The sequence below is a fragment of the Anomaloglossus baeobatrachus genome, chromosome 4, assembly GCF_048569485.1.
Source record: "Anomaloglossus baeobatrachus isolate aAnoBae1 chromosome 4, aAnoBae1.hap1, whole genome shotgun sequence".
NCBI classification, from domain to species: Eukaryota; Metazoa; Chordata; class Amphibia; order Anura; family Aromobatidae; genus Anomaloglossus; species Anomaloglossus baeobatrachus.
In genome coordinates, this window is record NC_134356.1 from 309,675,961 (window position 1) to 309,689,724 (window position 13,764).

At 44.7% G+C, this 13,764-nt stretch overlaps 1 protein-coding gene across 1 annotated transcript in view; it reads left to right on the plus strand.

Moving 5' to 3' along the window:
- Positions 1–13,764, plus strand: part of ADAMTS20 (ADAM metallopeptidase with thrombospondin type 1 motif 20) — a 322,687-nt gene that overhangs the window by 141,115 nt on the left and 167,808 nt on the right. Inside the window, exons 11-14 of the mRNA XM_075344979.1 lie at positions 8,597–8,701; positions 12,346–12,491; positions 13,085–13,266; positions 13,360–13,496. Of these exons, the coding sequence (XP_075201094.1) occupies positions 8,597–8,701; positions 12,346–12,491; positions 13,085–13,266; positions 13,360–13,496 (570 nt within the window). The remainder of the gene's footprint in view (positions 1–8,596; positions 8,702–12,345; positions 12,492–13,084; positions 13,267–13,359; positions 13,497–13,764) is intronic.

The following is a 13,764-nucleotide window of genomic DNA, read 5'->3' on the forward strand; positions in this document are numbered from 1 at the left end:
ATCCTGAGATGCAGATGGGTTGCCATGACAGCCGAGGGTTTGCTGAAGACCCCTGTGCCTGTTATAATCTGCCTGTGAACAATGCCCATGGCATTCATGGATATTGTGATTTCTGCTATACATAGCAGTGCTGATGCACTGCTCTGTATTGCAGAGGCGATCAGACAATCGCAGCTTTAAGTCCTCTACAGGGACTATTAACCCCTTCACGAAGAAGCCAATTTCCATTTAGTGTTTACATTTTTTCCTCCCCTTCTCCCCAGAGGCAAAACTTTTTTATTTTTGTGTGCACATAGACATATGAGGGTTTGTTTTTTGCGGGATGAATCGTACTTTTCAATCATACCATTAATTTTACCAAATAGTGTAGTAGAAAACAGTGAAAAAATTATAAATTGAGAGAAATTGTGAAAAAAACCCACATTTGATATGGTTGTTTGGGAATTGTTTTTATGGTATACACTTTGTGGTAAAAATTACCTTGCAATATGATTCTCCTCATCAGTACAATTACGCAATTCCAAATGTGTCCAGATTTTTATTATTTTAGTGGTAAAAAAAAAAATCAGAAATTTGCAAAAGAAAATTGGAGAATTTGGGTTGCCATTTTCCAAGACCATAGTGTTTTCGATTTCAAACAAAAAAAATGTAATTTTGGAATTTTTATATTATTGTTTACAGTGTTTAACGATCAGGTTAACTATTTTTCTGAATGTGGCAATACCACATAGTTTTATCTATCATTTCAATGGGGTAAAAGGGGGATGATTTGAACTGTTATTTTTTTTATATTTTTTAAAAACTATTTTTAATAGTCCCTTTATTGGCCTTGAAACTGCTTTCTTCTGATTGCTTGTGCTGTATACAGCAATACCATAGTGAAAATCACAGTTCCATTTGAAGCTCAGCCAGGTAGGGTTTCAAAGGAGGACTGCCGTGACCTCCTGCTGTCATAGAAAACTATTGGTGACCTGCGATCACGTCACGAGCGTACCGATGGGAGCTTTAAATGGCGCGCCCCCCTATGCGGTGTTTGTTAAATCTTGCTGTCAGAGTTAACAGGTTAACAATTGCGGGCAGAGCTCCGCTCCACCCACGATTGTTAGCTGCAGGTCCTTGCTGTAACACACAGCCATTACCTGACGAGAATGGAGCGAGGTCACCCTGTGAGCCTGCTACATACACAGCACATGTCGTGAAAGGATTAAATACAATGGCTCTTGAAAGAAAGGGAGGAATAAACAAAATAAGAAAGATGGACAATTTCAAGGTTGTGAAGGGGATAAACTATATACTAGGAGAAATGTGAGCCTTAGTAAAATATATAAGAGATTGTAGGGGGGCCATAATACAGAATATAAGGAGCTGTGGGACCATCATACAATATACAGGGGGCATGGGCCAAAGTACAGTATGTAAGACGTTGTGTGGGCCAAAGTACAGCATATAAGGGGCTGTGGGGGCGACCATAGTGTATAGGGAGCTGTTGGGCCCATCATACAGTGTATAGGCAGTTGTAGGGACCATCATACAGTATATAGGGAGCTGTGGGGGTCATCATACAGTGTATGGGGAGCTGCGAGGCCCATCATACAGAGTATTTGGAGCTGTAAGGGACCATCATACAGTATATAGGTAGCTGTAAGGACCATCATGCATTGTATAGGGCGATGGGGGGACCATCATAGAATATATAGGGAGCTGTGGAGACCATCATAGAGTGTACAGGGAGTCGTAGGGACCATTTTACAGTATATAGGGAGCTGTGGGGACCATCATGCAGTATATAGGGGCTCTAGGGACCATCATAAAGTATATAGGGCTCAGTGGCGCCATCACACAGAGTATACTGAGCTGTAGGAACCATCATACAGTGTATAGAAAGCTGGGGGGACCATCATATAATGTATAGAGACCTGTGGGACTATCATACAGTGTAAAGGTAGCTGAGTGGGCCATCATATAATATATAGGGATCTGTGGGGACCATCATGCATTATATAGAGAGCTGTAGGAACCATCATACAGTGTATAAGGAGCTGTTGGGACCATCATACAATGTATAAGGAGCCGAAGAGACCATCATACAGTGTATAGGGAACTGTGGGGGACCATCATGCAGTGTAAAGGAAGAATCATATACATGTCGGGAGCTGTGATAACCATCATACAGCGTATAGGGCTTTGTGGGGAGCATCATACAGTGTATGGGAAGCTGTAGAGACCATCATAAAGATATAGGGAGCTGTGGTAACCTTTATACAGAGTATAGGGAGCTGTGTGGACCATCATACAGTGTATAGGGATAGGGAGCTGTGTGGCCCATCATTCAGTGTATAGGAAGCTATGGAGGTCATCATAGAGTGTATACAGTGTATAGCTGTGGGGACCATCATGCTTTATATAGGGAGTTGTGGAGACCATCATACAGTGTATAGGAAGCTGTGGAGGTCATCATACAGTGTATACAGGGCTGTTGGACGATCATACTGTGTATAGGGAGCTTTTGGTACCATCATACAGTATGTACGGGGCATATGGGGACTATCATACAGTGAATAGGAAGCTGAGTGTCCTTCATACAGTATATAGGGGGCCTGTGGGGGCACTCAAGTCATTATGTGTTTTCAATGGGTGCATTATTAGTTTTAATTGCGTCTTTCAGGGGTAATTATTACTTTTTTGACACTTAAAGGGGATACCCAAGGGTATTTGTTGCTTGAAGGGGCACTTGGACATAACTTTGAAAGAAGCATATCGGTCATCATTACATGCTAAGTAGCACAATGTGGCTAACCTGCTTTCTATGGGACACAATTATTTTTAGAGACTACCCCACTATCTGCCACACACTGTCTTTGTGGCATTAATTGGTGGAAGGGTAATCATAGAAATGGTATAATTTTTGAAGTATTCAGGTTACAGTTCCACAGCAGAAGAACAGGCAGGATGGGGAGTTTGTGCTGGGAATAAATTAGGATGGTGCTGGAAATGTGGGACGTCAGATGTGTCTTTGTGTAGTCTCTGCAGATGAGTCCTGGCTGGAAGAGGTTGTCTTGTTGGACCAGATGAAAAAGACAAGAAAAGTGAACGACTCTATCAGAAAGAACGTCAGCTGTAAGTCACTATTCTGTATACAGTGTTGTGAAAATGTGTTTGCCCCCTTACTGATTTCTTATCTCTTTGCATGTTTGTCACACTTAAATGTTTCAGATCACCAGACAAATTTAAGTTTTATACAACAATTGCACAAGTAAACACAAAATGCAGTTCAAAAATTAAGGTCATTACTATTAAGGGGAAAAAGAAATCCAAACCTACAGGGCCCTGTGTAAAAAAAGGGGAGTGTTCCCCAAACTTAACTAGTTGGGCCACCCTTAGCAGCAACAACCGCAATCAAGCATTTGTGATAACTAGCGATGAATCTTTTACAATGATTTTGAGGAATTTTGGCCCACTTATCTTTGCAGAATTGTTGTAATTCAGCCACACTGGAGGGTTTCCGAGCATGAACAGCCTTGTTTAAACCACCTGATTGACCGATTAAGGTTAGGACTTTGACTAGGCCACTCTAAAGTCTTAATTTTATTTTTCTTTAGCCATTCAGAGGTGGACTTGCTGGTGTGTTTTGGATCATTATCTTGCTACATAATCCAAGTGCGCTTCAGCTTGACATCACAAACAGATGGCTGGACATTATCCAGGATTTTTTGGTAACTGGCAAAATTCATGGTTCCATTTACTATAGCAAGTCTTCAAGGTCTTCTTTGGATGTTGATGTGGGTCGTTTGTGACCTCTTTGATGAGTTGTCGCTGCACTCTTGGGGTAATTTTAGTTGTCTTTCCACTCTTGGGAAGGTTCACCACTGTTCCATGTTTTCGCCATTTATGGAAAATTGCTCTCACTTTGGTTCACTGGAGTCCCAAAGCTTTAGAAATAGCTTTAAACCTTTCCCAGACTGATAGATCTCAATTACTTTGTTTATCACTTGTTCCTGAAGATATTTGGCATGATGTCTAGCATTTGAGGATCTTTTGGTCTACTTCACTTTGTCAAGCAGGTCCTATTTAAGTGATTGAGAACAGGTGTGGTAGTAATCAGGCCTGGTTGTGGCTATGGAAATTGAACTCAGCTTCCCAAAGATATGATAAACCACAGTTAATTTATGTTTTAAGGGTGGGGGGGTGAATCACTTTTTCACACAGGGCCCTGTAGGTTTAGATTTTTTTATAACCTTAATAAGACGTTCATTTATAAACTGCATTTTGTGTTTACATTTGTTATCTTTCTCTAAATTCAAAATTTGATTGATGGTCTGAAACATTCTAGTGTGACAAACATGAAAATGATAAGAAATCAGGAGGGGGCAAACACTTTTCACACCACTGTGCATTGGTACTGTTTTTTAGTTTAGTAACAGCTTAATGCATTTCAGTCATTATGTAGTGGCAGGTGTATCAAGGTATTATTGGTCTTTGTATAATATGTGTTGTTTTGTAGAGGTAATGGTTATATTATAATATTATCTATATATATAATTGCCTTATTCTGTCTGTCTGTCTGTCTGTCATGCTCCAAAATTGTGTCACCGTGACAGTGTCACCGTGACATGTCCTTACGGTGACACAAAGCTGATTGGCCGCTGGGCTCGCCATGGCCCCGCCCCCCCACACCGATTGGCCGCTCGCCCAGGCTGCGCCCCCACACGGATTGGCCAGCCGCTCGCCCAGCCTCCGCCCCCCCCACAGATTGGCCTCTCGCCCCGGCACCCTGCAGGCATTGGCAATTCGGCCACGCCACGCCCCGCCCCCCTCACGCAACGCACGTTAGCTCTGGCCCCGCCCACCTCCCCCCGTGCATTCCCCGAACTGACAGGGCTGTCACGGAGGTGACTACTGTACTACCCCCCCCCCCCTCTCCCCCCCCCGCGCATTCCCCGAACTGACACGGCTGTTAAGGGGGGTGAGTACTGTACTCCCCCCCCCATCCCCCATCCCCCGCTCGCACGGGAGTGGTGTGGGCTCCCGTGCGAGCGGGGGACGGGATACGTTGGCATGGTTACAAGCGCATCGAGGTCCTGTAGCGGCGGAAGATCCACACGCACACACACACACACACACACATCAGCTCACACTCACTCTCACACTCACTCTCACACACACCTCACACACACATCACATCGCATCCACACACTCACAGCATCCGGCGATATCCCTTGCTTCTCGGCCTCGATACTGTGCTGTTGTGACCTTCCAGGACCTGACGGAGGATCACATGGCCAGAAGCATGTGGTATCTCCGGATGTTGTGACTGTGAGCGCGTATGTGCGATATCGTCAGTGTCTGTGTGTGTGAGTGTATGCGATCGGGTGTGTGTGTGTCGGGATCGGGTGTGTGTGAGTGGATGCGATCGTGTGTGTGAGTGGATGCGATCGTGTGTGTGAGTGGATGCGATCGTGTGTGTGAGTGTCGGGATCGGGTGTGTGTGAGTGTATGCGATCGTGTGTGTGAGTGGATGCGATCGTGTGTGTGAGTGTCGCCAGAGGAGCACGGCGTGCTGGAGGAGGCTGGGAGCAGAGAGGCTGATCTTGGGGAAGGCTGGACGGACGCTGGGAGGAGAGAGGCTGATCCTGGGGAAGGCTGGGAGAGGGAGGCTGATGCTGGAGGAGGCTGGGAGCAGAGAGGCTGATCTTGGGGAAGGCTGGACGGAGGCTGGGAGGAGAGAGGCTGATCCTGGGGAAGGCTGGGAGAGGGAGGCTGATGCTGGAGGAGGCTGGGAGCAGAGAGGCTGATCTTGGGGAAGGCTGGGAGGGGGAGGCTGATGCTGGGGGAGACTGGGAGGGGAAGCCTGATGCTGAAGGAGGCTGGGAGGAGGAGGCTGGGAGGAAGGAGGCTGGGAGGAGAGAGGCTGATCCAGGGGAAGGCTGGGAAGGGGAGGCTGATGCTGAGGGAGGCTGGAAGGAGAGAGGCTGATGCTGGGGGAGGCTGGAAGGAGAGAGGCTGAGGCTGGGAGGAGAGAGGCTGATGCTGGGGAAGGCTGATGCTGAGGGAGGCTGGAAGGGGAAAGCTGATGCTGGGGAAGGCTGGGAGGACGGAGGCTGGGAGGAGAGAGGCTGATCCTGGGGAAGGCTGGGAGAGGGAGGCTGATGCTGGGGGAGGCTGGAAGGAGAGAGGCTGATGCTGGGGGAGGCTGGAAGAAGAGAGGCTGATGCTGGGGGAGGCTGGGAGGAGAGAGGCTGATGCTGGGGGAGGCTGGGAAGAGAGAGGCTGATGCTGGGGAAGGCTGGGAGGAGAGAGGCTGATGCTGGGGACAGAGAGGAGAGGCTGATGCTGGGGACAGAGAGGCTGATGCTCGGGACAGAGAGGCTGATGCTGGGGACAGAGAGGCTGATGCTGGGATGAGAGAGGCTGATGCTGGGAGAAGAGAGTCTGATGCTGGGAGAAGAGAGGCTGATGCTGGGGACAGAGGCTGATGCTGGGGACAGAGAGGCTGATGCTGGGGACAGAGAGGCTGATGCTGGGGACAGAGAGGCTGATGCTGGGGACAGAGAGGCTGATGCTGGGGACAGAGAGGCTGATGCTGGGGACAGAGAGGCTGATGCTGCGGGCAGAGAGGCTGATGCTGCGGGTAGAGAGGCTGATGCTGGCGCAGCATGGCAGATGGAGCACGTTTGGGAGTGCGCAGCATGGCGGATGGAGCACGTTTGGAAGTGCGCAGCATGGCGGATGGAGCACGTTTGGGAGTGCGCAGCATGGCGGATGGAGCACGTTTGGGAGTGCGCAGCATGGCGGATGGAGCACGTTTGGGAGTGCGCAGCATGGCGGATGGAGCACGTTTGGGAGTGCACAGCATGGCGGATGGAGCACGTTTGGGAGTGCGCAGCATGGCGGATGGAGCACGTTTGGGAGTGCGCAGCATGGGGGATTCAGCACGATGGGGAGTGCGGAGTATGGCGGATGGAGCACGTTTGGGAGTGCGCAGCATGGCGGATGGACCACGTTTGGGAGTGCGCAGCATGGCGGATGGAGCACGTTTGGGAGTGCGCAGCATGGGAGATGGAGCACGATGGGGGGTGCGCAGCATAGGGGATGGAGCACGATGGGGAGTGCGCTGCATGGGGGATGGAGCACGATGGGGAGTGCGGAGTATGGCGGATGAAGCACGTTTGGGAGTGCGCAGCATGGCGGATGGAGCACGTTTGGGAGTGCGCAGGATGGGAGATGGAGCACGATGGAGGGTGCGCAGCATAGGGGATGGAGCACGTTTGGGAGTGCGCAGCATGGCGGATGGAGCACGTTTGGGAGTGCGCAGCATGGGAGATGGAGCACGATGGGGAGTGCGCAGCATGGCGGATGGAGCACGTTTGGGAGTGCGCAGCATGGGGGATGGAGCACGATGGGGAGTGCGCAGCATGGCGGATGGAGCACGTTTGGGATTGCGCAGCATGGCGGATGGAGCACGTTTGGGAGTGCGCAGCATGGCGGATGGAGCACGTTTCGGAGTGCGCAGCATGGCGGATGGAGCACGTTTGGGAGTGCGCAGGATGGGAGATGGAGCATGATAGGGAGTGCGCTGCATGGGGGATGGAGCACGATGGGGAGTGCGCTGCATGGGGGATGGAGCACGATGGGAAGTGCACACCTCCCCCCAACACACACACACACACGCGCGCGCACACTGCACAACACACCACACACACACACTGGGAACCACAAACAACTGCCCTACACAGACACCCACACACAGACAACGCTGCACACACAAATATACGCACATACCGCACAACACACACATTGCACAAAACATACCTCCCCCCAAAACACACCACACACACACAAACCGCGCAACACACACACACAACGCTACACACACAGCGCTCCACAAACAACGCAACACACAAACAACACTGCTCTCACCCCCCATCACACCCAGACAACACCCAGAACATGTACAGCCCCTACACAAACACTTGGTAACTACACACAACAACATCTACATATATATATATATATATATATATATAACAAAAATCATACATGAACTACACAATACGTAAATTCTAGAATACCCGATGCGTAGAATCGGGCCACCTTCTAGTGTGCTATATAGTGACAATGGTAGTGGACATTGTGTAGCAGTATTTATGTAATTATATATGTATAATTTATAATATAATATATATATATACAATTTGAATATATATGTATAGTACTTCTTATAAGTGTCGGGGATGTCTTATAGGGAGGCACCTATTTTGGGGCTTGTGCCCCTGATCCTTTAGGAGCCTTGCAACACCCCTGATGTCAGGAATTGTTGTCTATGACATATTACAGTCCAGGTTACATTCGTTTTTGAATGAAATGGCATTAAGGGAAGAGACGTACAGTAATATCTGATTGGCAAATAGCTTACAATACTACTTCTCCAGTAAGGAGAAACATGCATATATAAAAACCGCAACTATCTCGTCTGCAGTGATTGTGCGATTGATTTTTTTTTTTCTTGTAATAATAGATACACCTGTAACATTTTCCATTACAAAGAAAAGGTCAATACAAAGAAATTAAATCAAATCCCTTTATTGTTTTTAAACAGAAACAATGTAAGCGTTTGTGGTGCACCAGTGCAGAAGGGATGCATAAAGGATGTTTAACTCAACATATGCCTTTAGCTGATGGAAGTGACTGTGGTCCTGGAAAGGTATGCACTTTACATTTATTCTTTGGTTAGTAGAGTTAAAATACAATGGAGAGATGTCTTGAAGGGTTAGTTCCAGGGCCTTTTATTTTCTTGAACGTTCAATTTTAGTTGCCAATGCACCATTTGGAGAGGTATAGGCATATGGAACAGTCTTTATCAAAAAAAAGTGTGAGTTCCCACAACTCATATGAAAAACTAAGGCAGACCCTTCTGGTCAACATTTTTTATGGTTGAAGAGGGTTTTTCATTTTATCACTTGATGTAAATAAAGCTGCATCCAGTTTTACAGGATTCTATTATATTTACTTAGTATGTTTCAAATCCTTTACTGGGAAACTTTCTCCTGTCCGCATTGCTGAAATTGTGGCTACCAAGAGAAAATGAATTTATTTCCTCCCAGGAGCCACTTGGGCATAAATCGTTGAAGCGTGCATGGAGTAGCTACAGTCACCACCCACAGCACCATTGACTGTACTGTGAACAGTGGCTGTATGCATGCCCGAGCACTTTGATTGCATTGTAATTGATTGCAATGCAATGTTCAAATGACCGTGTTTCTCCCGACCCTAGCGTAGAAATACTGTATATGAAACTGTCACACTCGGGTCAGTAGAGCCTCAGCCAGTCCAAGCGTTGCAGTCTCATCTAGGTCCACTTTATACAGTTGTCTGAATACACCCCTAAGGCTCTGTGCGCGCACTGCATTTTTACCCGAGTTTTTGCTGCAGAAATTTCTTGAGAAAATGGTTGTAACCTTTCTGCAGACATTCCCCAGCAAAACCTATGGAAAAAAAAATAGCTGTGTGCACACTGCGTTTTTTTCTCAAGAACATTCTTTCTGCAGAATTTGAGAAAAAGAATGAGCATGTCACTTCTTTTCTGAAGGTACCTGCGTTTTTTGCCATAAATAATGGTAAAATAACGCAGGGACCAACCTGCGGAAAAAACGCATCAAAAACGCATCAAAAATGTGTCAAAAACGCATGCGTTATTGATGCATTTTTTAAACGCAGATGCGCTAATCTTTCACTCAAGAAATTTCTTGAGAAAAATCCTTTATCTAGTGCGCACAGGGCCTAATGCGGGCTTCACACGAGATGATCTATCGTGCGATTGCACGATCGATCGTACCCGCCCCGTCGTTTGTGCGTCACGGGCAATCAGTTGCCTGTGGCGCACAAAGTCGTTAACCCCTCGTCACACGTACTTGCCTCCCGGGCGACGTCGCTGTGGGCGGCGAACATCCACTTCCTAAAGGGGGAGGGACGTTCGGCGTCACAGCGACGTCACATGGAAGCCGGCCAATAGAAGCGGAGGGGCGGAGATGAGCGGGACATAAACATCCCGCCCACCTCCTTCCTTCCGCATTGTCGGCGGGACGCAGGTAAGCTGAGTTTGTCGTTCCCGAGGTGTCACACGGAGCGACGTGTGCTGCCTCGGGAACGATGAACAACTGGCGCGCAGAAGGAGGAACGATTTTTTTAAACTGAGCGACGTGTCAACCATGAACGAGAAGGTGAGTATTTCTGCTCGTTCACCGTCGCACGTAGCTGTCACACGCTACGATATATCAGATGATGCCGGATGTGCGTCACTATTGACATGACCCCGGCGACATAATGCCCAATATATCGTACTGTGTGACACCCGCATAAGGCAGTTAGAAAGTATTGTACTGACACATACCTGCAGATTAACCCTATGCAGGTAAATAGCATTTTCTGAAGTGATTATCTTTAAAGTGTAACTCATTTCTTGAAAACTTGATGCAGAATGTCTGTAACTCCCTATAGTTCCTTCACCCTCACCTCTTCATAGAATCCCTTAAGCACGAACTATCATCTCCTATCTTAATAATGTGAAAATCTGTTTTCATTAAAGACAGTTTTACGGATTTAACTTATGAATTGACAGGAAAAGATCAATTATCTCCACAAGGATATGCCATGATAAGATACATTGCAAAGTTGCTTATTTTCACGTTACTATTGATTATAATACAACTACAGTGGAACCTTGGATTAAGAGTAACTTGGTTTGAGAGCGTTTTGCAAGACAAGCAAAGCTTTTTTTTTACAAATTTGTAACTTGGTTTAAGAGCAATGCTTTGCAATAAGAGCAAATACTCACCGTGCACTTCCGGTTCCGTCCTTTGACCGCTCTCTGATCCGCTCTGGAGGTAACTTTCTGTCCATATGTACTGTATACAGTATACCATTACACAGTACAGTATATACTTTATAGCGTGTCTATCAATTTGCATTTGTGGATATAGTATTGTACTTTCTTTCTGCTAACCAGTACAGCCCATTGCTTATGCTGTACCTCTCGCACCAACAATTTTTTTGTAAGCTAAAGTGCAGTTTCATTTGCTTTAAGTTTTTGGGATGTGGAACAAATTGTGTTTTAATTATTTCCTATGGGAAAATTCGCTTTGATATAAGAGTAACTTGGTTTAAGAGCTCAGTCCTGGAACGAATTATGCTCATAATCCAAGGTTCCACTGTATTAATCTTGAAAGGAAATCTGTTACCAGATCTTTGCTCCCCCATCTGAGAGCTGCATGGTATAGGGGCAGAGACTCTGATTCCAGCAATCTATCACTTATGGGCTGATTGCTTTTATTTGTTAATTTGATAAAATTACTGTTTCATCTCATACAGATATTGCAGTTATATGAATGTCGAGTTCTGTATAATCCTGCAAGCAGCACTGATTGCTAGGTTTTTGTGCATGTTCAGTGTACACAGAAAACCGCCAATCAGTGGTGGAAGTGGAGTTATACAGAGCTCATGAATATGCTTGACACAGCAGGTTTACTAATCCTCTAATGATAGTTTGCTCCTGATTCAGTAGTAAGTACAACAGAGGTGACAGTGTTATGAGAAGAGGAGGGATGATTGAATAGTTTATAATGTGTTAAAGATAAACTCAGATGTACTGCCCCTCCCCAGACCCTCGGCCAGGACTTTATCCAAAAGATGTTATCCATTTGTGTCATGCTCTTCTCCCAGCAATTTATAATCATGCAGGAGGTTAAACCAGGAGATCAAAGCTGTTTATCTTTCATCTCATTCACTGAGACACCTGCTCTAAGTTATAGTGGAGCGTGTTCTTTTTTCTCCTGTGTGTTGTTGCCTGCTTAGTATTGGTGAACATCATACAGGGAGAAGAAGTACAGGTCAACAGTTAAAATCTCATAACACTTACTTGGAGAATTAAATCATCAGGTGCCAAATATTTTTATGTTTAATATCTCCGCAACAGAGAGGTGAAATATAAGAAAAAAAATACATACAAATTGGGCTCATCAACCGCTATTACATCACATGTTTAGTTCAAAGGTAAAAGTTTGGTGAAAGTTCGATGAATATCATAAGTGCAGTGGTTTATTCTAAAACATGGTGAGTTAGGAATTCTCCTCAATTCTAAAATACATGCATTTAATAATAAAGAAAAAGTGCTCTTAGCAAGTGAAAATATGCAATTGTTAAAACTATTTATTTTAAAAAGCACTGTGGGCCCTGTTAGGAAAGGCAAATAGCCCAATATAATAATAGGCAATGAGAAGCTTTTGTCTATTTTAATTTGTTTTGTTTTTGTTTATTGCTATAAATGTATTAATTTATTTTCTTATTAACTAGCATTGCCATCGTGGCCTTTGTGTAGAAAAAGTATTGAATACCCGTCCTGTAGATGGTGAATGGGGTCCTTGGGAGCCTTACAGTTCATGTTCAAGAAGCTGTGGTGGTGGAATCAAAACGTCTGCTAGATATTGCAATCAACCTGAGTAAGCTGTTGAAATGATGTATTATATATATATTTGCGTAAATATAATTCTGTCCATAAATTCTTAAATGAAATATTTAATAAGATTTGTTGAACTTTTTCACCTAAGGACAGAAGAATGGAGAAGTATGGCTATCCTTTTTTTCATCTGTTTTGAGAATTTTATTGTTATATCAACTGTCAAAGTATACAGACTTACATTTAGCAACATTTTTAACCCTAGTAGTACATGAGAACATCGAATTGTGAATTCTCCAATAGCCGAAACAAATAGAGACTATGCAAAGTGCAGCTCTTGGGGTTTTCCTGATTGCAATACCTTTAAGACCATAATGTGTTACAAATGGTTGACAGTGTGTGGTCTTTAAGGCAAAAAAAATCTCCAAATTATATTATCAGCAACAGCTAAAGCAATATTTGTTTTAATTAAAAGCCATACATGAAACACCTGATTCTTATTTGTAATGGTATATAAAGCTTGGAATTTATTGCACTTTTAAATATGGACTTTTTTGTTACTTAGTCTTAAAGTTTTAATGCTCATATGGGGTAATTATTATACGTATAACATTTACTACTGCAAATGTTTTGTAGGCCTAAAAATGGAGGAAAATATTGTGTGGGAAGAAGGATGAAGTTCAGATCTTGTAACACGGAATCTTGTCCCAAAGGAAAGAAAGACTTTAGAGATGTGCAGTGTTCTCAATTTGATGGCAAGCACTTTAACATCAACGGTCTTACAACCAGTGTGCGGTGGATCCCAAAATACAGTGGCAGTAAGTTTAAAGTGTCATCTTCTTCTCCATAAGAGTATGAAGGCAATTGAAGCAGACTGCACAGTAACAGAGAATGCATTTTTATTTGTACAGTCCTAATGAAGGATCGGTGCAAGCTATTTTGTCGTGTTTCTGGGACTTCATCCTATTACCAGCTGAAGGACAGGGTAATCGATGGCACACCTTGCGGTCCTGATGCTGATGACCTTTGTGTTCAAGGATTATGCAGGGTATGACATAAAGCTTAAGTGCGTGTCGTAGAACTGCCTCTTGTTTTCATAGCGTCATGTCTAATAATAATGTAAATCATATTTATAGAAGACAAATTAATATGTATCCTATCAAATATAATGTGCTTTAGAAGCAATGTTACACTTATACATTGTATCACCTAACTAAAATAATGATAATTAAAGCTAAACTAATTATTATTAATAATAATAATAATAATAATAATAATAATAATAATTTTATGATAGCTACCTCCAGACTAATTTA